This window comes from Crocuta crocuta, unplaced genomic scaffold, assembly GCF_008692635.1.
Source record: "Crocuta crocuta isolate KB4526 unplaced genomic scaffold, BGI_CrCroc_1.0 scaffold168, whole genome shotgun sequence".
Taxonomy (NCBI): Eukaryota; Metazoa; Chordata; class Mammalia; order Carnivora; family Hyaenidae; genus Crocuta; species Crocuta crocuta.
In genome coordinates, this window is record NW_027532591.1 from 4,535,505 (window position 1) to 4,562,834 (window position 27,330).

The window sequence follows — 27,330 nt, forward strand, 5'->3', positions numbered from 1 at the left end:
TACTCCTCAGTTCATGGCATGCTTTTAAAAAGATTTAATCCCAACGTAGTTAAAATTACAGAGTATTTTAATATTCTTTAATATTTCTTTAAAATAAAATAATATTGGGGAGGCTTGGTGGCTCAGTAAGTTGAGCACCTGACTTTTGATTTTGACCCAGGTCATGGTCTCATGGTTTGTGAGATCCCCATGTTGGATTCAGTGCTAATGGTACAGAGCCTGATTGGGATTCTCTCTCTCCCTTTTTCTTTGCCCCTCCCTCCTGTCTCTCTTCCTCTCTCTCTCTCAGAATGAATAAATAAACTTAATAAAAGTAATTTTTTTAAAAACACCCTCTCTTTTTTATGTTTTATTTATTTCTGAGAGAGGGAGAGAGAGAGACAGCATGAGCAGAGGAGTATCAGAGAGAGAGGGAGATACAGAATCTGAAACAGGTTCCAGGCTCTGAGCTGTCAGCACAGAGCCCGTCGCGGGGCTTGAACCCACTAACCATGAGATCATGACCTGAGCTGAAGCTGGATGCTTAACCAACTGAGCCACCCAGGCGCCCCCGAAAAAGTAATATTTATGATGGCAATCTCCTGTCTACTTCTACATATCCCTGTTCCCTAGTTTAGCTTACTAGACATATCCACTTAAAAAAACAAATGGACTGGGGTGCCTGGGTGGCTCAGTTGATTGAGTGTCTGGCTCTTGATTTTGGCTCAGGTCATGATCTCATGATTTGTGAGATTGAGCCCTGCATTGGGCTCTGTGCTGGCAATTCAGAGCCTGTTGGGATTCTCTCTTTCCTCTCTCCCTTCCCCTCCCCGGCTCTCATGTTCTCTCTCTCTCAAAGTAAATAAACTTAAAAAAGTAAATAAAAACCAACAACAAAAAACCAAATAGACTATTTTTTAGAGCAGAAAAATTGAACATAAAGTACAGAGTTGCCACATACCTCTAGTTGACCCCGTTATTAGCATCATGCCACTAATGTGGTATATTTGTTAGAATTGATGAACCAATGTCAATACATTGTTATTAACTGAAGTCCTATAAAAGAAATAAATACTGTGGTTTACTTTAGATTTCACTCCTTCTGTTGTACAGGTCTGTATATAAAGGCATTTATATAAATGCATAAATGCAAAAATGTGTCCTATTATAGTATCCTATAGAATAATTATACTATCCTAAAAATCCTTTGTGCCCCACTTGTGCATGCCTTCCTTCCACCAGAACTGTCAGCAATCACTGATCTGTTTTATTTTTTAATTTTATTTTTTAATGTTTATTTTTGAGAGAGAGAAAGAGACCGGGAAGGGGCAGAGAGAGAGGGAGACACAGAATCTGAAGCAGGCTCTAGGCTCTAAGCTGTCAGTATAGAGCCTGACATGGGGCTCGAATCCACAAATTGCAAGATCATGACTGAAGCCAAAATCGGAATCTTAACCGATGGAGCCACCCAGGCGCCCCTCGCTGATATTTTTACTGTTCTGTAGTTTTGCCTTTTCCAGAATGTCTTATAATTGGGATCATACAGTTATGTAACCTTTTCAGACTGACTTCTTTCACTTAGTAATATGCATTTTCATTTCCTCCATGTCTTTTTTTTTAAAAACCAAGGTAAAATTGACATACAACACTGTATTAGTTTCAAGTGTATAAGATAATGATTCAGTATTTGCATATATTGGGAAATGATCAACACAGTAAGTGTAGTTAATATGTTACCATACATAGTTACAATTTTTTTGATGAGAACTTTTTTTTTAGGTTTATTTAATTTGAGAGAGAGAGTAAAACTGTATGTGTGAGCAGGGGAGAGGCAGAGAGAGAGAGAGAGAGAGAATCCTAAGCAGGCTCCACATTGTCAGCATGGAGCCAGATGCTGGGCTCAAACCCATGAACCATGGGATCATGGCCTGAGCCAAAATCGAGAGCCAGACACTTACTCGACTGAGCCACCCAGGTACCCCTAAATGTTTTTTAAAATATAATTTATTGTCAAGATGGCTAATATACAGTATATACAATGTGCTTTGGTTTTGAGGGTAGATTCTTGTGATTCATCACTTACATACAACACCCAATGCTCATCCCAGCAAGTGCCCTCCTCAATGCCCGTCACCCATTTTCTCTTCGCTTGCACGCCTATCAACCCTCAGTTTGTTCTCTGTATTTAAGAGTCTCTTATGGTCTGCCTCCCTCCCTCTCTGTAACTATTTTCCCCCTTCCCTTCTCCCATGGTCTTCTGTTAAGTTTCTCAAGTTCTTCATATAAGTGATAAATAAAGATATCTGTCTTTCTCTGACTGACTTATTTTGCTTCACATAATATCCTCCAGTTCCATCCACATTGTTGCAAATGGCAAGATTTCATTTTTTTTCATCGCTGAGTAGTATTCCATTGTGTGTGTGTGTGTGTGTGTGCCCACACATATATACAGACACGTATATATACACACACATATATGTATATATGTATGCATACACATGTATATATGTATATACATATATGTATATGTACATATATATGTATGCCATATCTTCTTTATCCATTCATAAGTTGACATTTGGAGAGAGTATGAACCAGAGAGAAGGAAGAGAGAGAGAGAGAGACAGAGAGAGAGAGAGAAAATCTTAGGTAGGCTCCATGCTCAGTGTAGATCCTGACAATCCTGTTGATCCCAAGTCTTGGGGGTCATGATCTGGGCTAAAATCAAGAGTTAGACACTCAACTGAGCCACTGAGGCACCCCAGAAATATTTATTTATTTATTTATTTATTTATTTTTAGAAAAAAATTTTAATGTTTATTTTTGAGAGAGAGAAAGAGTGCAAACAGGGATGGGCAGAGAGAGAGAGAGGGAAACACAGAATCTGAAGCAGGCTCCAGGCTCTGAGCTGTCAGTACAGAGCCCAGTGCAGTGCTTGAACTCATGAACCACAAGATCATGACCTGAGCCAAAGTTGGACGCTAAACCGCCTAAGCCAGCTCGGCACCCCACCCCAGAAATATCTTAAATTAGTCGCGGCTTTCTCTATTTAAGGACAGATTCAAACCAAAACAAGCTTATTTTCCTGATTACATATTTACTTTTCTATTGATGGAAACCAATACATAGGACAGTAGGAAATGGATGCTTTAAAAATAGAATATTCCTTGGTAATTCAGTTTTCCTCATACTCTGTCTAAAAACTTGTCTTATTATTGACATTATGATTTGAACCATTGCAGCATGGTAAAACAGGAGAAACATTTATATTAAATTTGGTTTCTAATGAAGTTAGGAAGATATTTTCTATTCACATTCTTCAAAAGATTGTGTTGGCTAAATGTCCACCTCACCCATGTCATAGTAGTATTTGTCACACAGCTTTGTCTCTGTCATTCTCATTGGACTATAAGGATCTTGTGATTATTCTGATTTATCTTTTATTCCCAGTCTAGGCCCCAGAATACCTGTCACTTACAAATTGCTCAGTATATGTTTATTAATGAGTGAGTGAGTGAATGCCAGATCATTAATTTACTTAAATATTGAGTGTTTGTTATTTGTCTGTCACTGTGCTGGGTGCTGAGTTTACACTGATGACATTGTGATCCCTACCCTTACGTAAAAATTAGTGGGAATAATGAAAAGCAAGGAAATGTATAATTATGAATTGTGATAAGGACTATGAAAGAAATTAACAAGGAAGGATAATGTAAAAGATGGGAGGGGGAGATCTGGGAAGTCCTCTGAAAAATGACAGTGTATTTAGTTTTAAAAAAAAATTTTAATGTTTTATTTCTTTCCGAGAGAGAGACAGCATGAGCAAGGGAGGGTCAGAGAGAGAGGGAGACATAGAATCCGAAGCAGGCTCCAGGCTCTGAGCTAGCTGTCAGCACAGAGCCTGACATGGGGCTCAAACCCACGAACCATGAGATCATGACCTGAGCCGAAGTCTGATGCCTAACTGGCTGAGCCACCCAGGTGCCCCTATTTTTATTCTTTATGTTGATTCATTTTTTAGAGAGACAGGTAGACAGAGGGCGAGCAGGGGGCAGGCAGAGAGGGAGACACAGAATCCTACACAGGCTCCAAGCTGTGAGCTATCAGCACAGAACCTGATGCGGGCTCACACTTGTGAACTGTGAGACCATGACTTAAGTGAAGTCAGGCACTTAAGCAACTGAGCCACCCAGGAGCCCCGAGAAATGACAGTTTAGATGACACATGAAAGTTGAGGAGTTAGCCATTCAAAGTATTGAGAGAAGAATGCGTCAAGAAGAGAGAACAGCATGGGCCAAGGTAGGAAGGCACCTATACAAGAAATTGAAAGGAATCCAGTATGGTTAAAATATAGTAAGGGAAGAGTCACATAAAAAGAGCATGAAGAGGAAGTCAAGGAATAGATCATGTAGTGTTCTACAGATCATGTGGAGAATATAGTGGGAAGCTGTGGGAATGGATAAGCTTACCTAGGGTAGAGTTTATAGAGGGAAGAGATGGGGCCCAGGACTGAGCCAGTGAGGTCAAGCAGAGGAGGAAGACCTAATATGAGGGACAGAGAATGCATGGCCAGAGAGTTAGGGAGAAAACCAAGAAAATGTGGTGTTTTGAAACTCAAAAGAAGAATGTAGTTTGGCAGAGGAGGGAGTTATCATCTATATAAAGTGCTGTGGGAGGTCAATAGGATATGAACAGGAAAGGGACCAGTGGATTTGTCTGCATTAGACTCTGATAAAAGCAGAGTTGGTAGAGCTGTGGATATAGAAGCCAGAATGAGTTGAAAATTGGGAATGGGTGAATATGGAATAAGAAGAAAGAAGGTAGAAATGGTTTTTTCAAGCAGTTTTGCCATGAGGGAGAAGAGAAAAAAAAATTTTGGAACACTTACTATTCATCTAGTGGTTATAGATGAATTTTTTAAAAGATAGGAGATATGTACTATTGTATTTATATAATGTAACGAATGAATGATTCTATAGACAGGTTGTTTTAGAAAAAAAGGGGGGTTGATCAAAGGAAGAGAAAAAACCTTGAGAAGGCCAAAAGGATAAGATCTATATGACATATTTGGGATTTGGTCTTCATTAGGGGAGAGGAAGAGAAGATGGGGACAGATGAAGATAGGTTTATGGATTTATTGGTAAGAGCATGAAAAAAATATACATCTGCTTTGCTCATACTTCATATAGAAAATATAAACACTGGGGTGCCTGGATGGCTCAGTAGGTTAAACATCTGACTCTTGGTTTCAGATCAGGTCATAATCTTGTGGTTCATGGTTTCAAGCCCCAAATCAGGCTCTGTGCTGGCAGTGCAGAGCTTGCTTGGGATTCTCTCTCTCTCCCTCTCTCTCTCTGTCCCTCCCCTGCTCAGACTGTCTCTATCTCAAAAATAAATAAATAAACTTAAAAAACAAGAAAATATAAACAATGAGAGAGATGAAATAGGGATAGATGATGAGGATTTGAGAGGAGAGAGATAGTTACCTTGGAGTGGGAAAGTAAAACCTAGTTAGAGAATTGAAATTTTGACAGCCCTGTGAAACTGGGTATCACATTTTCAATCATTTTATACTAATACAGCCCTGACTTCATGGAATGAGGTCAGTTCTTGTCTTTGGAGACATTGTGAACTTGTTCCATTATCTTTGCAATACAAGCAATTATTGGAGAAGCAACAAAAGTTCTGTAGGGCGGATCTATGTTGCCATCTGTTTATCCATTTCCATTTTATTCATTCTTTCATTGAAGCATTCAGCAAGCATTTACATAATGCTTAGTGTACTATTTTTAACCAAAGAGATGAAAGAAAAAGTAGAATGGCTGAGCCACCCTATTTAAACATACCACTCATGTTTCTGTAGATGACAGAACTTAAATTTATGAAATAAGTAGCAATTACAAAGCTGCAAATGCTTTGTGGTAGAAGCAGATAGATGATGATGGTGGTGGTGGGAGTGGTGGTGAAGAGAATGAGATGGCTAATATTTATTTAGTGTTTACTGTGTGCCAAGCACTTTTCTAAATGCTCTTTACAGTATCTTATTTAATATATATAACATCCTAGGAACGCCTAGGTGGCTCGGTTAAGCGTCTGACTCTTGATTTTGGCTCAGGTCATGATCTTGTGGTTCATGGGTTCAAGCCCTGCATCTGGCTCTGCAATGACAGCACGAAGCCTGCTTGGGATTCTCTCTCTCTCTCCCTCTCTCTCTGCCCCTCCCCACCTCAAAATCAGTAAACTTAAGTATATCTATATATATATGTACACAAACTTAAAAAATATATATACACACACACACATACATACACACACCCTATGAAATAGCTAGTATTACAATCCACATTTTATAAGTGATGAAATAGCCCTACAAAAATTGAATAACTTGTTGAGAATCACACAGACAGTAAGTGGAGTTAGAATTCAGACTCGGGCTCTTTGACATACAGAGCCCATACTCCAAAGTAGTATGCGGTGGTTTAAGGGGGAAAAACAAGCAGAATAAAGGAGTGATAAAGTTGAGATCCTTAACTTAGTGAGGGCCAATTTAGCGGCATGTGGACTAATGACTGCAAATCTAGGCAGCCAGCTAAGAGGGAACCAGAAGGTAGCTAAACATTTGTTCAGTACATACTCAGTCATTTGTTTATCATGTTCCTAGTAAACCCATATGAAAGGTGTGTTAGTCCTATTTTCCAGTTGAAGAAACTGAGGTAGTGGAACTAGGAACCAATCAGTGCTTTCTTAGCTATGTAACTCAAGGTCTTTTCTTTTAAATATAGTTGAGAGGATAAAAATGTAATAATCCCATAGGTTTTATTGTGATTTTTATATTGTTTCCTTAGCATTTCTTAGAGGAATGTCTGTATTTATAGCATGTTTTCAAAGCAAGTATATTTATTTCAAAAAGAAAGTTGAAAAATACCCAGTACTTATTTTATTAGATGGCAATTTGTTATTTTAAATAATGTTATATGTTAAATTACTCACAATTTACTTTTAAATGACCTGAGTTACAGTTTTGTTTAACATTTTAGAATTTTGGTAGTGAATACAGAATAGCCTTCATAAAACCCGGAGTAACAAGCACATTAAGGTAACCTCTTGGTTTGGGGATGCCTGGGTAGCTCAGTCGGTTGAACATCTGACTCTTGATTTCGGCTCCAGTCATGATCTCATGGTTCCTGGGATTGAGCCCTGAGTTGGGCTATGTGCTGACAGCGTGACGCCTTGTTGTTGCTTGGGATACTCTCTCTGATCTTTCTGCCCCTCCCCACCTCTTGCGCTGCTGCTCTCTCTCCCTGAATATATTTTTTTAATCTTTTTTTTTTTTATAAAAAGATAATCTGTTGGTTTATAACTTCAGAGATCAGTTTTCTCAGGGTTTGTTTTGTCATCTGGTGTTAAAACATGACTACTGGTTGTCCTTGGGAAGCGGAGTAGTAGTAATTTCTCACATTGAGAAAGTTCGTTGAAATATGTGAAGAGCATTTTAAAGAGCAAAAGATCAATATTTCTCAACACCTAGATTTAGAATAGCCTCACAGCCGTTTGCTAGCTTCTTCATGATCTCAGGCAAGGCACTTTGACAATCTGTAAAATAAAGGTGATAATATTTAAGTTGCACAATTATATATAATAAAGATCTGCTGGGAGCACTTGGGTGGCTCAGTCAATTAAGCATTTGGCTCTTGGTTTTGGTTCAAGTTATGATCTCACAGTTCATGGGATCGAGCCCTGCATCAGTTCTGTGCTGATAGTGCAGAGCCTGCTTGGGATTCTGTCTCTCTGTCTCTCTGTCTCTCTCTCTCTCTCTCTCTCTCTGTCCCTCCCCTGCTTGTGTTCTCTCCTTCTCTCTCTCTCTCAAAATAATAAATAAACTTTAAAAAAATCTATTGAATGAATTAATCAGTTTTAAAAGTAATTAATAATGTTCCCTAGCACTGTATGTAGTAATCATTAAATTGTAACTTACCCTTTTAATTTTTTTTGTTTTTAATGTTTTATTTATTTTTGAGAGAGAGGGAAAGCTTGAGCAGGGGAAGGTCAGAGAGAGAGGGAGACACAGAATCCGAAGGCAGGCTCCAGGCTCTGAGCTGTCAGCACAGAGCCCGACGTGGGGCTCGAACCCACGAACTGAGAGATCATGATTTGAACCGAAGTTGGACGCTTAACTGACTGAGCCACCCAGGTGCCCCTTTTAATTACGTCTTTGTGGAAAATGGGTTGTTTCTTCCTTCCTTCCTTTTTTTTTTTAAAGTAGACTCCATGCCCAGTGTGGAGCCCGGTGCAAGGCTTGAACTCATGCCCTGAAGATCAAGACCTGAGCTGAGAAGAAAAGTTAGTTGCTTAATCAACTGAATCACCCAGGCGCTCTGGCTGTAGTTTCTTTATAAAGTATTTTTTGTTGTTGACTTGTTGAGTTCTCTATATATTCTGGGTATTAATCCTCTACCAGATATCTGATTTGCAAATATTTTCTTTTTAAGTTATCTTTTTACTCTGTTGATAGTGCCTTTGATGCAACAAAGTTTTAGATTTTGATGTTCAACCTGTTTTTTTGTTGTTGTTACCTATGCTTTTTATGTCATATCCAAAAAATCATTGCCAAACCGTATGTCATGATCTTTTCCCCTACACATTGTTCTGAGAGTTCTGTAATTTTAGCACTTACAATTAGGTTTTTGATCCACTTTGAGCTAATTTTTGTGTATGGTGTAAGGGTCCAATTTCATTCTTTTGAATGTGGATATCTAGTTTGCTCAGCACCATTTGTTCAAAACACTGTGCTTTGCCCATTGAACTGTCTTGGTACCCAAGTCAAAATCATTTGACTATATATATGTGAGATTGTGTTTCTGGGCTCACTGTTTTATTCCATTGTTCTTGATGTCTTTGTTTATACTAGTATCACACTGTTTTGAGTACTGTCGCTTTGTAGTAAATTATGAAACCATGAAGTGAGAATCTTCCAACTTTGTTTTTCTTTGTCAAGATTATTTTGACTATTTGGGATCCCTTGAGATTCCATATGAATTTAAAGATGATTTTTCTATTTCTGTGAAGGTTGTTATGATAGAGATAACATTGAATCTGTAGATAACTTTAGGTAGTATGGACATCTTGGCAGTAATGCCTTCCAATTCATGGATTGTCTTTCTATGTATTTATATCTCCTTTAAAATTTTTTTCAGCTATCTTTTGTTATTTTCAGTGTATAAGGTTCTTACCTCCATGGTTAATTTTAACTATAATATTTTTGATGCTGTTGTAAATGGAATCAATTTCTTAATTTCATTTTTACTTAAACATTTATTTATTTTTGAAAGATGAGACACAGAGCACAAGCAGGGGAGGGGCAGAGAGAGAGAGAGGGAGACACAGAATCCGAAGCAGGCTCCAGGCTCTGAACTGTCAGCACAGAGCCTGACCTGGGGCTTCAACTCACTGACCATGAGATTATGACCTGAGCTGAAGTCTGACACTTAACAGACTGAGCCACCCAGGTGCCCCCCTTAATTTAATTTTTGACTTATTCATTATTAGTGTATGGAAATACAAATAATTTTTGTGGGTTGATTTTACACTTTGCAAGTTTGATGAAGGTATTAGTTTTTATAGTTTTGTGTGCGGAATCTTTAGTGTTTTGTACATATAGGATCGTGCCATCTGTGAACAGAGATAATTTTACTTCTTAATTTCCAATCAGAATGCCTGTGTGTTTACCTTGCCTAATTGTTGTGGCTAAACTCCAAATACTAAACTTGAGTATAAGTGCCAAAATTGTACACCCTTGTCTGTATTTTTTTAAATTTTTTTCATTTATTTATTTTTGAGAGACAAAGACAGAGCATGAGTGGGGGAGGGGCAGAGAGGAGACACAGAATCCGAAGCAGGCTTCAGGCTCTGAGCAAGAGTTCAGCACAGAGCCCTATGCGGGGCTTGAACCCACAAACTGTGAGATCATGACCTGAGCCAAAGTTGAACACTTAACCCACTGAGCCACCCAGGCGTCCCCACCCTTGTCTTATTCCTATCTTAGAGGGAAAGCTTTTCATCTTTCACTGTTACACATGGTATTAGCTATGAGGTTTTTATATGTGGCCTTTTATGTTGAGATAGTTTCCTTCTATTCTTTGTTGCATGTTTTTATCTCATAAAGTGTTACATTTTGTTAAATGCTTTTACTGTATCAGTGATCATGTGGATTTTTTTCCTTTTCTATTAATTTGGTCTATTACATTGATTGATTTTTCTATGTTGAACTATTCTTGCATCCTTGACCTTAATCCTTTTAATGTACTGCTAAATTTGGTTTGCTGGTATTTTACTGAATATTTTTTGCATCAGTGTTCATAAGGGATTTGGTCTATAGTTCTTTTGTATTGCCTTGTTTGCCTTTAGCATCAGGGTAATGCTGGCTTCATAAAATGAGTTTGGGAGTGTTCCTTCCTTTTCAGTATTTTGGAAAAGTTTGAGAAGGATTGGTGTTCTTTGAATGTTTGGTAAAATTTACCAGTTGAGACCATTTTATCTGCAGCTTTTCTTTGTTGAGAGATTTTTGATTACTGATTCAATTTCCTTACTAGTTATAGATATATATGGATTTTCCATTTCTCCCTGATTCCGATATGGCAGGTTTTGTGTTTTTAGGAATTTGTCCATTCATTTAGGTTGGTCATAGTTTTTGTTTTTAATTAATCTCTACATCCAGTGTGATGCTTGAACTCATGACGCCAAGAACAAGAGTTGCATGTCCTACCAAAAGAGCCAGTCAGACAGCCTGGCCACATTTTTTTTAAGCCAGAAGAGAATTACTTGGAAAATGTAGAGTAGGATATTCAGTGTTCAATCACTGCTTCTTTTGACAGAACAAATCAGAAGTTAGTTATTGGTTTCAGAATGTCAGCTGACAAACGTGTCTTGTTAAAACCATCACATTTTCAGTATATAAATAGGCAAAGGAGAGGCTTAAGTGGATGAGTAATCAGTAGAGAAATATTTAAATTTATTAGCTATTAAGAGGTAGAAATTTTATACCTATATAGTCAAAGATAGAAAATGTTGATAGCACTCATTGTAGGTGATGTTAAGTTGATTTCAGCAGTTTTAGACATTTAAATACCATATATATTAATTTTTAGAGCCAACAATTCCTTTTTGGGAAAATAATTCCTAAAGAACAAGAGCTATAAAATAAAAAGATGTTCATTTTAGTGTTACTTTATTTTTTGTGTGTATTTTTTAAATTTATTTTTTTATTTTTTAGAAACACCATGGGAGAGGGGCTGAGGGTGTGAGAGAGGGTGACAGAGAGGGAGAGGGTGACAGAGAGAGAGAGAGAGAGAGAGATTATCTTAAGCAGGCTCTATGCTCAGCATGGAGCCCAATGTGGGACTTGATCCCATGAGCCTGGGATCATGACGTGAGCCAAAATTAAGTGTTGGATGATCAAATGACTAAGCCACTCAGGCACCCCTAGTGTTACTTTAAATAGCATGTACATTTGAAATAATTTCTGTCCAAAGTTGGATAATGATAAGTTGAATATGATATATATATTTGATTCAGCCATTACAAATAATTATGACAATGGTGTGCCTGAGTGGCTCAGTCAGTTAAGTGTCTAACTCTTGATTTCATCTCAGCTCATGATACCACAGTTGTGGGTTTGAGCCCATGTCATGCCCTGTGCTGAGTGTGGAGCCTGCTTGGGACTCTTTCTCTATATCTCAAAAACAATACTAAAAATATAATATAATATGATCGTCAGATGCCTATGATGATTATGAATAAAATAAAATGCAAACTCACAGTTTTGCTTTGTTTATAATTATTAAAGTTATTCTTGGGTGTAAAAACGTATATATAAAGAGAACATATAAAATTGAAACAATAATTTTAAGTGGTGGAATTCTGGGTAATTGTTCTCTTTTAATTATTACAGGGGTTCTTAATGTTGATTCAATTAAAAATAACTCAGGGTCTATGAAATAGTCTTCCCAGAAAAAGTCAAATTCAAATCTGATCAATTTCTAGATCTAGTAATCAATTTATAGGAAATACAGAGTTAGAGAAATGCATTAAACATTACTCCTTAAGAAGACATTCAGTGAAATCCATATTGTGGGAAAGAACAAGACAAATGACTCAGTTTTTTCAATAAAGTGTTTTTGAAGGAGAACCTATATAATAAAAGAGACTTGAGACATTCGCTCATAGTATAAAGACTTCTTTGATTTCTCCTTCAAGCATAATATTAAAAAGCGGAATAAAATTTTAAATTATATAAATATAGTGATACAGCATTGGATACCTATATTAGAGAAGAAAGATCTAAAGTCAATCATCTAAGCTTCCACCTTAGGAAATTAGAATACAATGAGAGATATTGATAATGGTAGAGGCTAGTAATGTGTGGAGGCAGGGTGTATGGGATGCCCTATAACTTCTGCTTAGTTTTGTTGTGAACCCAAAACTACTCTAAAAAATAGTGTATTAAAAAACAGGTCTAATAAAAATGTTAACATTATTCAGATATTTGATATTAAGAAATTACTAATTTTTTTAGATGTGATAATGGTACCATTATGTTAAAATAGTCTCTGTGTTTCAGAGATTTATAGTGAAATATTTGAAGATGAAATGATATTTGTGTGATATCAGGGTTGTGAGTTCAAGCCCCGGTTGAGCATGGAGCCTACATAAAGGCTAAAAAAAGAAAAAATAAGAAATGGTATTTGAGATTTATTTAAAAAAATTTTTTTAATGTTTTATTTATTTCTGAGAGAGAGAGAGAGAAAGAGACAGCATGAGCAGGGGAGGGTCAGAGAGAGAGGGAGACACAGAATCTGAAAAAGGCTCCAGGCTCTGAGCTTGCTGTCAGCACAGAAGCCCGACGCGGGGCTTGAACCCACGAACCACGAGATCATGACCTGAGCCGAAGTCGGCCGCCCAATCGACTGAGCCACCTAGGTGCCCTGAGATTTATTTTTAAATGATTAAATGAGGGAGAAATAGTTGAGGACTGACTTTAATAATTGTTTCAGGGGCGCCTGGGTGGCTCAGTTGGTTAAGCGTTTGACTTTGGCTCAGGTCATGACTGTGGGTTCTAGTCCTTCTTCGGGCTCTGTGCTGACAGCTCAGAGCCTGGAACCTGCTTTGGATTTTGTGTCTCCTCCTCTCTCTCTGCCCCTTCCCAGCTCACACTCTGTTTCTCTCTGTCTCTCAAAAAATAAATAAAACATTAAAAACAAAAAGGGGGATATCTTTTAATTGCTTGCCTTTTACAGATTAGCACTTGTAAACCTGTACATAAAACTTAAGACACAATGTGTGTTATTAACGGAGGACCAAGAGGGAGAAGAAGGGGGGAAATAGTGGGGGAGAGGGAGAGAGGCAAACCATGAAAGACTCTTGAATACTGATAACAAACTGAGGACTGATGGGTGTGGGGGGGAAGGGGGGAGATGGGCAGGGAGGAGGGCACTTGTGGGGATGAGCACTGGGTGTTATATGGAAACCAACTTGACAATAAACTATTTGTAAAAAAAGATAACAGGATATATTAAAAATTTATATATATTATAATACAGAAGCATATAGATAAATATATTATAAATATATTCTATATAAGTGAATATATTAATAATATATATTTAAGTTTGTTTATTTATTTTTAGAGACACCAAAACAGCACAAGTTGGGGAAGGGCAGAGAGGGAGAATCCCAAGCAGGCTCCCAGCTCCCAGTGCAGATCCTGACACGAGATTTGAACTCCCAAAACTGTGAAATTGTGACCTGAAACCAGGAGTCAGACCCTTAACCGACTGAGCCACCCAGGCACCCCTGGGAAGTTTTAAAAGAAAAGGAAAGGGATATAAGAAAGGTACCACCATTCACTCAGTCTCTATTTTGTACTTCATTTTATCTTCATAAAAGCCTCACAAGGAGAGTACTAACATTTCATTTTTACATATGAGGAAAAACTGAGGCTCACAGTTCAAATTATTCTCATAAGGTCATTTGGCCAGTGAATAATAAAGTTGAAATTGGAATCCAAAAGTGCCATATTAAAGAAAATTACATGTAAACACACAAATGGTCAGAGAAAAACAGATACCATATGATCTGTCATATTTGTGGACCCTAAAAATAAAAGAAAGCCAAAAACCCCTAAACCCTAAGCTCATAGTTAGAACAGATGAGTGGTTGCCTGGGGCAGGGAGAGAGTGAGGGTAAGCAAAGGGTAAAATGGCAAAATGGCTGGAGAGAGTCAGAAGGTACTGATTTCCAGGTATAAAATAAGTCAGTCTTGGGGATGTAATACACAGCTTGGTAACTGTAGTTAGTAATACTGTAATGCATATTTGAAATTTGCTAAGAGAATAAATCTTAAAAGTTGTTATAACAAGAAAAATTCTGTAACTATATTGTGGTGATCATTTTGCAATATATACAAATACTAAGTAATTATGTTGTACACCTGAAACTTACATGATGTGTTTCAGTTTTACCTCAGTTAAAAAAAACACATTAAACCCTACATTGCAAAGAACAAAGCTTAATATATGTAAACAACAAAATAAAGGAACTGACCTCATTTGATGTCACTGTCATTAATAAATAGCTTAAAATGTGTTTGTCATTAATGAAGATGTGAATTTGGCTTGTGTATGATATAGCCCTTCCCAGGTAAGTCCACATTAATGTTTGTTTCTTATAAACTCATTTGTGCACTGATTTTTATAATCAAGGAAGCAATAAACATTTGGCAAGTACCTATTTTATTTCAGGTACTGTGATATGAGTATTAAAATACTTTAGTCCTTTACTCCAAGAAGTTTACATCCTAGTTCGGGAAAATGGAGAATAAGTTAAATAAATGCAAAAGATTGCAGTAGATTGTGTTAGTTGTGTAGTAAAAGTATATGGCGTGGTATTTTGATAGTGTAAGTTTGTATGTGCAAATATGTAATTCTTTATTTCTCGAACTGACTTTTTGACTCCGAGCCTTTAGCTTAGAGAATTGGGGAAGGTGCTTAGATGAGTTTGGAATGTGGAGTGGAATAGTTTTGTTACAGTGACTGGGGTTGCTGGTGATGTTTAGTAATCTGGGACGTCTTGTGTTAAAATGTCCCATGTTAGTCAGAATGATGCTGTGAAGAATTGGCCACCCTAAATGCCAAGAATGGCCTTGTTGAGAAACACTGACTAACTTGACCCAGGACAAACAACTTCATCTTGGTCTTTTCAGGCAAATAAGTGTTATCCAGTAATTTTAAATCCAGGATTATTAACCTATTCTCAGGTGGTTCAAATCTCTTAGATTCTGCCTATCTTTTCCAGGGTACTAATTCTAATGACCTGTGGATCTTATTATAGCATAGTCTTTGCCTTTTTGAGAACAAGAGCCAGCATTCCCAGGTCAATCTTCTATTTTATGTTGTGGTACACTGTCTGTGTCAGTCACAGGCGCTGTCTGGTGGTAGTTTTGTGGTGTATGCTGCATTTGATCTCCGTAGATTTCTGTAATTCTCTGGCATGGGTGATCCCACAGAAATGCCTCTCTTTTTGCCTGATTGTTGTTTTCTTGCCATTCTAGGTAGTTTCTTGGCAAGTCATCCACTTTTCTAACTAACTTCTGTGCCTTTCTTGAATTCCCTTGGAAACAAAAGATCCCCCTCCACACTATTGGCATATTGGGAAGGATGGGTAAGATCCCTCTGTTTAACTGCATAATGCTGCCCCCTGGCCTGCTTAAAAAAAAAAAAAGGGTATCTTTATTTTTTGGGTGTTTTTTTTTTTTTTTTCAATTCTCACTTGAGATTTTTTTTTTACCCAAAGCAAGTCTTTACTTTTGAAAGTCCCCACCTGTGTTAGTTTGCTAGGACTGTCATAACAAAGTACTACTAACTGGTGGTTTAAACAATAAAAATCTATTGTGTCATAATTCCAGAGGCTAGAAGTCTGAAATTGAGGTGGTGACAAGGTTGGTTCCGTCTGAGGGTTGTGAGAGAAGATCTATTCCATGTCTTTCTACTTGGCTTGTAGATGGCCATCTTTATGTTCACATGGTATTCTCCCACATGCTGTGTCCAAATTTCCCCTTTTATAAGGTCACTAGTCATATTGGATTAGGGGCCCCCACCTTAATGACCTCATTTTAATTTGATTACCTCTATAAAGACCCTATTTCCAAATGAGTCATATTCCGAAGTATTGAGGGTTAAGACTTACATATGTGTATTTGGAGGAGACACAGTTCAACCTGAAACACCAAATATTCCTTTTAATTCTGTTTTCTTTTTAGAATACAGAAAAGGCTCTACTCAAAATAAAATTAAAATATCCCAGTCCAACACCTAAAAAAATTATATAAAAGTCATAAGAGACGGGGAAAAAAAGCCCTATTTTTATCCAAATTTTATCCTCCAACTTGACTGTTTTACTTTATGTTTCCATGTGAGTAACTACATAAGGAACTCTATAATTCTTTTTACAGGCTAACAGCATTCCATTTAATGGTCATACTGTACTTTATTAATCATTCCTCTACTGATGAACATTTAGGTTGTTTATAACTTTCAACTATTATGAACTGTATAGAGCTAGTTCTTGTATACATCTCATTGCACATTTGGATTTTCTTTTTGTAGGATAATCTTTCAGATTGCATGTCAAAGGGAATGAATAGTTAAAAATTTAAAACATACTGCTAAATTAATCTACCAATTTATACTATCACCTGGAGGTTATGAGACAAAGGTCCTCTTTTCTCTTTACCCTCACCACCATTGGATAATAACAGTTTTTAAAAAATTCTTTGTACAATAGAAAAAGAATATCTCATTCTTTTAATTTTTATTTTGTCACAACTGAAACTTAGTATATCTTTATTTATTAGACATTTTATTTATTTTTCTGTAAATTTACCTGTGTGAGTTCTTTGCTTTTTTCTTTAGAGGTTTTTGTGTTTTTCTTTTTAGTTCATTGAAGGTTTTTATATGTTATGGATCTTAGCGCTTTGTTCATTATATATAACAAATATCTAGTCTGTTATTCTTTTTGATGTCACTGTACATGGAGGTTTTTTGTAATTTCCTTTTCCAATTGTTCATTTTTAGTGTATAGAAAGAAATGCAACTGATATTTGTGTGTTGACTTTGTATGTTGCAACTTCACTGAATTCATTTCTAAGTTTTAATAGTTTTTATGTGTGGAATATTTAGGATTTTCTGTATATTAGTTCATATCTTCTGCAAACAAAGTTAACTTTACTTCTTCCTTTACAATTTGGATGCATTTTATTTCTTTTTCTTGACTGATCCTTTGGATAGAAATTCAGTACCTATGTTAGGTAGAAGAGATGAAAGCAGGTTGAGGAAAAGCTTTCAGTTTTTCATCATTGAGTATAGTGTTTGCTATGGAGTTTTTTGTATATGGCTTTTATTATGTTGTGGTAGTTTCCTTCTATTTCTAGTTTTTTAACTGTTTTTACTATGCTTTATGTTTATTATGTTTTTATTATGAAAGGGTATTGAATTTTGTCAGATGCTTTTTCTGCTTTGAGATGATTATGTGGGTTTATTTCTCGTTCTGTTAACGTGTATTACATTTATTGAGTTCTTTATGTTGAATAATCCCAAATCCATTATTTTTTCCCTATACTGTAGCCATGTCTTCCTCTTGATGTCTTCCTCTCTGATTAAAACATTTAAGTGATTTCCCACTGCTCTAATTAAAAAAACCAAAATTATTAATACAGCCTGTACAAACTTTGCTTGGTCTGCCTTCTTTTTTAAAATTGAAGTATAACTAATATACAGTGTTATTTGTATCTGTATGACTCAACAGTTCTATACATTACTCTCAATAACTCTATTCTCTATGCTCTACTTTTCATCTCTATGACTTATTTATTTTATAACTGGAAGTTTGTACCTCTTAATCCCCTTTATCTCTTTTTCCCATCCCCCTACTTACCTCCTCTCTGGCAGCCACCAGTTCTCTGTATTTAAGAGTCTGGTTTTTTGTTTCTTTGTTCATTTGTTGTATTCCTTATTTTTCACACATGAATGGAATCATACAATATTTGTCTTGTCTGGCCTCATCTTATTCCATGCCTCCCTTAACCTAAGGGCCTTTAGCCATATTAACTATTTTTAGCTCCTTGATGGAGCCATGCTTTCTTCCCCTAATAGGACCTGTGTACTTGCTGTTTCCTCTGCTTATTATTGTCTCTCTCCCTGGTTCCATTTTGTGCATAGAAAACTTTTACCTCATATTTTATCTGTGTCATTTCCTAAATAAAACCTTTCTTGACCCTGTCAATCTAGGTAAGGCCTAGATTACATCTTATTTTACCCTGTAGTTCTTTTGAAGCAAGTAATTTTATATTCACTGTGTAATTATTTAATTTTAGATGTAACCTCTGTAGACTATGAATTTCATGAAGGCAGGGGCCATATCTATTTTGTTCACTGCTACACCTAGTAGAGTAGCCTGCTGCTCAGCACATAGTTAGGACTCGAATATTTGTAGCATAAATGAGTGAATGATGGCTTCTTGGATTTACCTCTTGATTAAAAGATTATTGAAAGATTTCAAGATTAACATAATTAGATTTACTGTTTTAGAAAGTTCTGTCATTTAGTGTTTGTGTGAAAGATGAATTGGAAAGACACATCTAAAGATTAGGAGGATAAATCATTGATTATGACCATCTTCTAGCCCTCAGATAGTAGATATAGGCCTGAATAAAGGCAGCAGCATTAATGATAGAGAAGGAGAGATTAAGAGGGAGAACCAACAGGATTTAGCAACTGACTAGATGTAGTTATGGTGAGGCAGAAGGAAAAGTCAGGTCTCAAAGTAAAATACCATATATGAATTAGTATGAAACAGTATTACATAGTAGTTAAGAACAGAGCCTTTGGAGACTTATTATGTAACTTACTAGCTGTACAACCGAACGATTTTGCTTAGTATCTGTTTATTGAACTCTGTTGATTGTAAATGACTGAATTCATAGAGGTTAAATGAAATAGTATATGTAAAGTGCTTGTATTCATACAGTTTGCTGTGGACTTGAACAAGTCATTTAACCACCCAAACTCAAGTTTCTTCTGATAGAAATAATCTATTTCCTGTTCCCTCTTTGTTGCAGGGTTACTTTGAGAATGTAAAGGCTCTGAAAATTTTAAATTGGTAATCATGGTAGCTAGATATATTAATTATATATTATATATAATATTTATATATATCATGTATATCATCTCTTTCACTTTGTCTTTATTTAAAAAAAATTTTTTTTAATGCTTTATTTCTGAGAGAGAGAGAGAGACAGCATGAGCAGGGGAGGGTCAGAGAGAGAGGGAGACACAGACTCTGAAACAGGCTCCAGGCTCTGAGCTAACTATCAGCACAGAGCCCGATGCGGAGCTCAAACCCACGAACTGTGAGATCATGACCTGAGCTGAAGTCGGACGCTTAACCAACTGAGCCACCCGGGCGCCCCTTGCTTTGTCTTTAATGTGACCTCATCTCTTGATTAATCTTTGTAAGATGGTTACTTCTTGACCATAAGAACTGGATTAGTGGAATTTACCATACTGGGAACAGCTTTCTGCCCATATGAATCTCTCTGTGATAAATGACTAATGACTTCTTAAGAAAATAAATCTTAACAGGGAGCTAAGGAGATTCTTGTTGTCTAATGTGGAAGGGAGAAGAAAGTAAAATTATCAAGAACCATGCCTGGAAGGTGGACATATGGTGCTGGAGATTGGCCTGGTGAATTTTTGATTGTCTGCTCTGATTTCCTATAGCGGGGGCTGTCCTTATTTTTCTTTTTAGGTCTGTTTATTTATTTTGAGAGAGAGAACGCACACATGCACACAATCAGGAAGGAGGCAGAGAGAGAGAGAGAGAGAGAGAAAATTCCAAGCAGTCTCCGTGTTGCCAGTGCAGAGCCTGACATGGGGTCACTCCCATGAACCGTGAGATTGTGACCTGAGCTGAAATCAAGAGCTGGGTGCTCAACTGACTGAGCCATCCAGGTGCCCAAGGGGCTGTGCTTATTTTTATGATTGAGTTGTATACTTTGATCTTTCCTGGCTTTTATAGCAAACCAGTAAAACAGCTGGTATGATTATTATTCCATCTATCAGATGAGTAAAAATCAGAAGCTCAAACTTGGAATTCCCCATGTTTGTTTATTTCACCCTGCTATATTGCCTTTCCAAACAAACATAGCAGATGTAATTATCTTTAAATGCCCATGTTATGTGATCTCGTGTATAGGAATTTTGTCTAAGGGCAGGTCTTTTTTCCCCCCTCTGCTGTGTATTTGTTATGTGATCTTGGCTTTTAGTTTCAGCCAACACTTTTACTTTCCTTATTGCTGACAGACATGTCATTTCACTCTTGCTTTTGAATTGAGTCTTAGGCCTGCCTTCCTTAATTGCATTTTCCTTTGAAGTTTTTAGTGTTTTAGTAATATGGTTTCCTATCAGGGTTGATCAATATTGGTTTGCTCTCTTTGTACTGTAATCCTAAATAAATTTAGTATGTTCTTATTTCTGCAGGTTTTCTGTGCTTCCTGCTGTAGCCTGAAATGTAAACTGTTATACATGGATAGAAAGGAAGCTAGAGTATGTGTGATCTGCCATTCAGTGCTAATGAATGGTAAGTATCAAAACAGGTTGAATTCACAGTTACCAAGACAGAACAAGAGAATTCCTATGAAAAGGCTACTATTTTTTCCTGCCTTTCTCTATAAGTTGCTCACCTTCTCAAAAGTCACAACTGTAATTGAAAATATGGAGCAAATTTCTATGTCTTGAAAATATTATAGCATTTCAAACTCCCTGTGCCTAACTTAAATGATTGTTAAAGTCAGGTAAGTTTTGCAGGAAGAATGGAGGTTCTGGTGGAAATCTGGTGCTGTGTGGCTTTAATGCTTCTGTGGAATGACTGGAATGGAATGGGGGTGGGAAGCTATTGACCACTTAGATGATGAAATATTAAAATTGGGCTGAGGTTTTCCTTTCAAGGGAAGCTATCTCTTTCTAGGTAATACCTTAATATCTTAAGATTTATCCTTATTGACAACTTTTCACTCATCTTGTTAAAAATAAGTATTTTAGCATCTAAGATCAAGTAGAAAAGTGCATTTTTCTATCAAATCTGAATACTACTTAGATTTGTTATAAGGATATTGGTTTTGAATTTAGTTATATGGTAAAAAAAACATAGCCAGGAGAAGGTAAATATAGCTTGTCTAGTGTTCATCTTTTTGGGACTAGAAATGAATCCAAGGGCAGTTTGGTTCAAAATTACCAAAAAAAGAAGTTTTTTTGTAAAGAGATACAAGAAAATTGATCAGGCTATAGTATTTTCTCTGTGAGTATGTCTTTGTATAGTTGCCAGAAGAATTACTAATAAAATTTTGAACTTGGACAAAAGTTGCCGCCTGTGCCAGGGTAGCATGCCTCCTGGAGGCAGGAATCTATCTGCTCAAGACCCCTCCTGCTCTGTCTGTCTGTGTTGCTCATAGTGATGTTTTCCTGTTGCTGGCTTATTAACTACTGCATGTCAGTTTATCTGATCTGTTCTTATCTCCTCTGATCCACCCAATTTCCTCCCATTTCTGAATTCTTAACAATTTTGATCAAATATTAATTCATTCTCTCTACTCTTAAGGGCCAATTTTTAGATGGTAGTTACTTCACTCAGTTGCTCAGTTGATTTTTATTCCTGCTTTCATTTTCAGACATATATCCGCAGAAAAGAGCATGCTGCTTAATTATAGTATCCAATACCTCTTTTATTTGATGAGGTCTTTCAACTTCATAGCTTTTTTTTTTTAATTTAACTTGGCATAGCTAAAGATGAAGGAAATGGCAGAGGATTCATATGGAATACTTATTTTTATTAAGCCAAGGATGCCCTTACCAGGGAATCCGAAAGTAATCTACTTTTAATGGTTTTTCCAGCGTCTTTCCTCTCGCATGGCTTAGCGAAGTCTTTTTCTGAATATTTAATTTGATGCTTTTCAGTGTTCCCTATCCTTTTATCCCTTTCTCCTTTTCTCTTCCTTCCCTCTTTCTGCCAATGCTTTCAAAGGAACTAGCTATTGTTTTTACCCTTGTCCTGAAGTTTGGAGGCAATAAATATTCACAATCTTATGGATCATTCTTTGATATTGAATGATATTTTTTAAAAAGATGCTTTAAAAATTGTGTTTTCCATTCCTGGGCATGTGGTATTATCTGAACCTAGAAGATAAAATTTAGTATCTTTCATTTCTGTAGCTTCTTTCATTCTATTTACTTTAAAGACAGTAGTTGATATGTCAATATTAATAAAATTATAGAATATACAGAATCTTAACACATTTGTAATCAGTCATATTGGTTGATGCCACTTGTATGATATTGGCACCTTTTCACGTTCAAATGGGTCCTGTGCTTCTGAGACACACCAAAGATGTGAATTGGTTGTTTTTGCTGGATACTTTTACACAAGGTAATGATTACACAATAGCAGAATTCACAAAAATGTTGAGATGTGTTCTCTTGAGCCTTAACCTTTAGACTTTTTCAAGTGAGATTTTTATCTCAACTAAGAAGAGCCTAAAAGTCTGTAAATTAAACAAAAAATATCATACAATGGAGTTATGCTATTTTAGTCCCTGATTTTGATTTTTGATAGACCTTTATAAAATGGGTTGAATATTAAACCTGTCCCCCTCTCCTCCCAAATGTCTAAATTGCTATCCCAGTTGCAAATCCTTAGTAAGTTTGATGTTTCACTCCCTCTTAAGGAAATGTATGGTCTCTTTTAAAGAAACCAGGAACCTAGTCATTAATCTCAGACTGACCTACTGTCAGTCTGTATCAGAACTGTCACATAATTCTTATTTGTTGCTTCCAAATAGTTTACTTAACCTAATGGTCTCCTTTATTGAATAAAATCACCTATCTCCTTAGTACTTTCACTAGCTGGAAGAGAGAGTACAAAGAGTGTTAATGAGGAAGAGCCAAATTATTTATCCAGTATTGAGGAGGTCTTGATGTCCATATTTTGCAATCCATTCACATTGATTGTCTGTATTTGCTTTAGCTCAAGCCTGGGAGAACATGATGAGTGCCTCAAGCCAGAGCCCTAACCCTAACAATCCTGCTGAATACTGTTCTACTATCCCTCCCTTGCAGCAAGCTCAGGCCTCAGGAGCCCTGAGCTCTCCACCTCCCACTGTGATGGTACCTGTGGGAGTTTTAAAGCACCCTGGAGCAGAAGGTAGGGAATCATGTGCTCTTCTCTCTCCTTTTCCTCACCAAGTTCCTCTGAAAAGGTGCTGATGTGATTTTACAGCACAAGTCTTTAAAACACTTTAGAGAAGTCCCTTTGGGTGGTTATTAAAGTGGAAGGAACAAGGTGAGAAATGTGTCAAGACTATTTCTGGGCAAGTAAAGAATAATACTGTGTTACCTGATATTTTGGAGGCACCTCTAAAAATATGCCAATACTCTCTCCAACTTAAGAATGGAGTGATTACACTGCTTATACTTGAAAAGAGGTACAGAATTTGAAGTTGGCCTGTAAAATCCTAGCCTTATGCCTACTTTAATGTTCTTTATAGGAGTTTATGAAAATGGAGAGTTCTTTCTTTGGACCAGCCCATTTTAGTATTGCTTTTTGAAAACACATTGCTATTTTCTCTTTTCATTTTTAATCTATCCAAGTAAGAATATGAAAATATTGTTAGGTACATAGACTTTTATAAAATCGAGAACTTTCTGATTATATCATACGATAGAAAATTATAGGCTCAACTTAGTTTATTTATATCTTTATGATTATGTTATTGTCAGATGAAAGACACTTTGTAAGTTTAGGAAATTATCAGTAGTAAAAATAACAATTATGTATTTCCTTATAATGATCTTGTTGGGAAGTTTCCCTTGGCAATTAAAATCAATCTTCTTAATTTTCTTTTTGTCTAGTAATATTCCCTTTCTCTTGCTAAATAGCCCTACTCCCCTTATGAAGATCAGAGACTTCTGATATTATCATAGTCTTCCCCATTTTCCCCTCTTTTCAGATCATCCCTTAGTCATACTCCTTGTATTTTTATGAGTTCAGGCTTTCTTTCTTAAAATCTTTATTCTCTTTACTTCATTTATCATTTTTATTGTTCTTTCCTAAGTCTCTCTTTGTTTTGGCTGTTTGCAATTGATTTCCAGAACTGGATTTAAAGAGATCATTTCATCGGACTTAGTTTTCCAGCTTTTCCCCTATTGCAGACTACTTTGCACTGCCAGATCAGTCTTTTTTCATCTTCTGTTACTTGTTAGCCAGAGATCTGGTCAGTTTGCTTCCCAGTTCTCTTACATATCTGTGCCAACTCTTCCTTTATTTGTAAATAATTCTTCAACATTCTTCAGGGCATCTTTTGACCTTTAAAAACACCATATCACTTTTCCAGATATTTAATTCCCATGGAAACCTCATACTTTTAGGAGATGTGGACATCCATTGCTAGATATTTTTTCCCTGTGATTAATTTATTTCCTAGGCACTTAAACACCTTCCTTAGTTTCTCTATCAGTGAAATGGAACAGAGTAAGTGACATAATCAAAAGTGTACTTATGAACTCTTAATATTTGGAAGCAAGGTGTTTTAAATACTTATGTTTAAGTTACAGAAATAAAGAATATATTTAAACTTGTATCTTATTAGTTTATAAGCACTTTTATACACAGTTACAGTTCTTATATTTATAAGATGCTAAATAGTGATTTCTTTGTACTTCTGGAAATGGTGACCTTCTCTTCTTTGATGTTAGAAACGCTACTAATATCACAGTGATGCTTGTTTTATTTTTCTGGCTCCTCAAGTGGCTCAGCCCAGAGAGCAGAGACGAGTTTGGTTTGCTGATGGGATCTTGCCTAATGGAGAAGTTGCTGATGCAGCCAAATTAACAGTGAATGGAACTTCCTCTGCAGGAACCTTGGCTGTCTCACATGACCCAGTTAAACCAGTAACTACCAGTCCTCTACCAGCAGAGGTAAGAAAACAAAACAGCATCTAAAAGTGAGTACTTAGTTTACTCAGCATTGTGCTCCTTCTGTCTTCCCTTTTTCTAAGTTGAGTGACCTTTCTGTGGAAGCCTATAGGTTTCAGATACAGTTTAGGAGGGTGTGTGTGTGTGTGTGTGTGTGTGTGTGTGTGTGTGTGTGTGTCTAGGAGTAAAGCAAATGTGGCAAAATCAGTTTTTGTTTGCTGTGTGTTTGGAAGGTTTTTTGTTTTTTTGTTTTTTTTTTGTTTTTTTTTTCCAGAAGAAAGATTCTCATGAAGGTTGTTGTCAATGAGCTCAGGCTACTGCTATAGTTAGAGTTCATGCAGAGGGAATCCTGCCCCCTTTGTACACTGATTTTCAAACATTGTTCCCCAGGTTCTGTGGTGGCCTCTTGGGAGTGCCATGTTGAGGAAGGGCCAGGCCATATAAAGGTGACTAAAGAGTCCCTCTATTCCTTTCTCTTCAACCAAGCATCTCTACTTTTTTCTGTTCTACCTTTTGGTTGCCATGTAGGATTTTTAAAGATTGTATTGTTAAGTAATCTCCACACCCAATGTGGGGCTTGAACTCACAACCCCAAGATCAAGAGTTGCATGCTCTACCAACTGAGCCAGCCAAGTGCCCCTGATAGGTTTTTAGAACAGAAATTCTGTTTGAATGAAAGAGGAAGCTCTAATGAATGACTGTTACAAGGAAACAAGATTCAGCTCGTTTTGCAAAATTAAACCAAGTTAGTTATTTTGTCTCTTACATTATTCAACATTCTATTTTAATACTTATCTGATAAAAAATAGTTATCTGATAAACAAAGAGTTCTATTTTAAGATTAATAATTCTTTTTTTTTTTTTTTTTTTTACCAGAAAAGAATTGGGATAATAAATATCATTAGGGCCAGACTAGAATATATTTTTCTCATCTTTATGGCCTAGTAGAGTGTGTGCCACTTAATAGGTACTCTACGAAGAAATAAATTCCTTTTCACAGGTGGTATGTAAGTAGAGGCCAAATGACCACTTTCTATGATATTAAAAGGTGGATATATGCACCATTTCCTGTACTAGGCTTTCAAATCAAGTAATAATGGTTTTCAAATCAGATAATAATGGTTTGCCAATAAAATTTTCCAAGTTTCTTCTTATATGATGATGTATTAAGAACATTATTGGGGTGCCTGGGTGGCTTAGTCGGTTAAGCGTCCGACTTTCACTTAGGTCATGATCTCGAGGTTCGTGGGTTTGAGCCCCGCGTCGGGCTCTGTGCTGACTGCCAGCTCAGACCCTGGAGCCTGTTTCAGTCTGTGACTCCCTCTCTCTCTGACCCTCCCCTGCTCACGCTGTCTCTCTCTCCTGGAAATAAATAAAACATTTAAAAAAAAATTAAAAAAAAAAAAGAACATTATAAAATTTTTAACAAAAACCCACTAAAAACTAATAAAGTCCTAAATTATAGATAGTATAATTTCCTATGTTCATGTCATAGTAAGACATGAACATTTAAAAATTTTTTTTAATGTTTTATTTATTTTTGAGAGAGACAGAGAGACAGAGCATGAGCAGGGGAGGGGCAGAAGAGAGAGGGTGATACATACTCCAAAGCAGGCTCCAGGCTCCAAGCTGTCTGTCAGCACAGAACCTGACGCGGGGCTTGAACTCATAAACTGGGAGATTATGACCTGAGCTGAAGTCAGATGCTTAACTGACTGAGCCACCCAGATGCCCCAACATGGACATATTTTTTAAGAAAATAGTTTTAATCTTTATTCAGGTATAAAATCTATATAGCAAAGTACTTAAGGAGCATTACTCTTTAGGAGACAACTTGATGAACTTATAGATAAACACACACGTGTGCAACCACCACCCAGGTGAAAATACCATTTCCATCACTCTGTCTAGATGGTTCCTTCATGCCCTTTTTCTGTCAATACCTGCCTGCTTTTCCCCAGGGTAACCCCATTATCTTGACTTGTGTCACCATGGATTAGTTTTGACTGTTCTTAAATTTCACGTAAGTGGAAACTATATTATATATTGTTTTGTGCCTGCCTTCTAGCTTTTTTGTGTTTAGCTGCTCAAACTAATGATTATGAGATTTATCCATGTTGTATGCAACAAAAGTTAATATTTTTTATTGCTGGGTAGTGTTCCATTGTATGGATATACAACAAATTATCTCTTTTTCCTGTTAATGGACATTTGGATTGTTTCTAGTCTTTGGCTTTTTTTTTTTTTTTTTTTTTTTTTTTTTTTTTTTGATATTTGT

The 27,330-nt window shown here is 36.5% G+C and overlaps 1 protein-coding gene across 3 annotated transcripts in view; it reads left to right on the forward strand.

Annotated features, from left to right (window-relative positions):
• The window catches only part of ZFYVE9 (zinc finger FYVE-type containing 9), a 135,248-nt gene that overhangs the window by 30,716 nt on the left and 77,202 nt on the right, over window positions 1-27,330 (forward strand). For 2 of the 3 annotated variants that reach the window (XM_077779732.1, XM_077779733.1), the window contains exons 4-6: window positions 20,568-20,667; window positions 23,107-23,283; window positions 24,886-25,055. In XM_077779732.1, the coding sequence (XP_077635858.1) occupies window positions 20,568-20,667; window positions 23,107-23,283; window positions 24,886-25,055 (447 nt within the window). The remainder of the gene's footprint in view (window positions 1-20,567; window positions 20,668-23,106; window positions 23,284-24,885; window positions 25,056-27,330) is intronic. The other variant, XM_077779734.1, reaches the window with a different exon arrangement.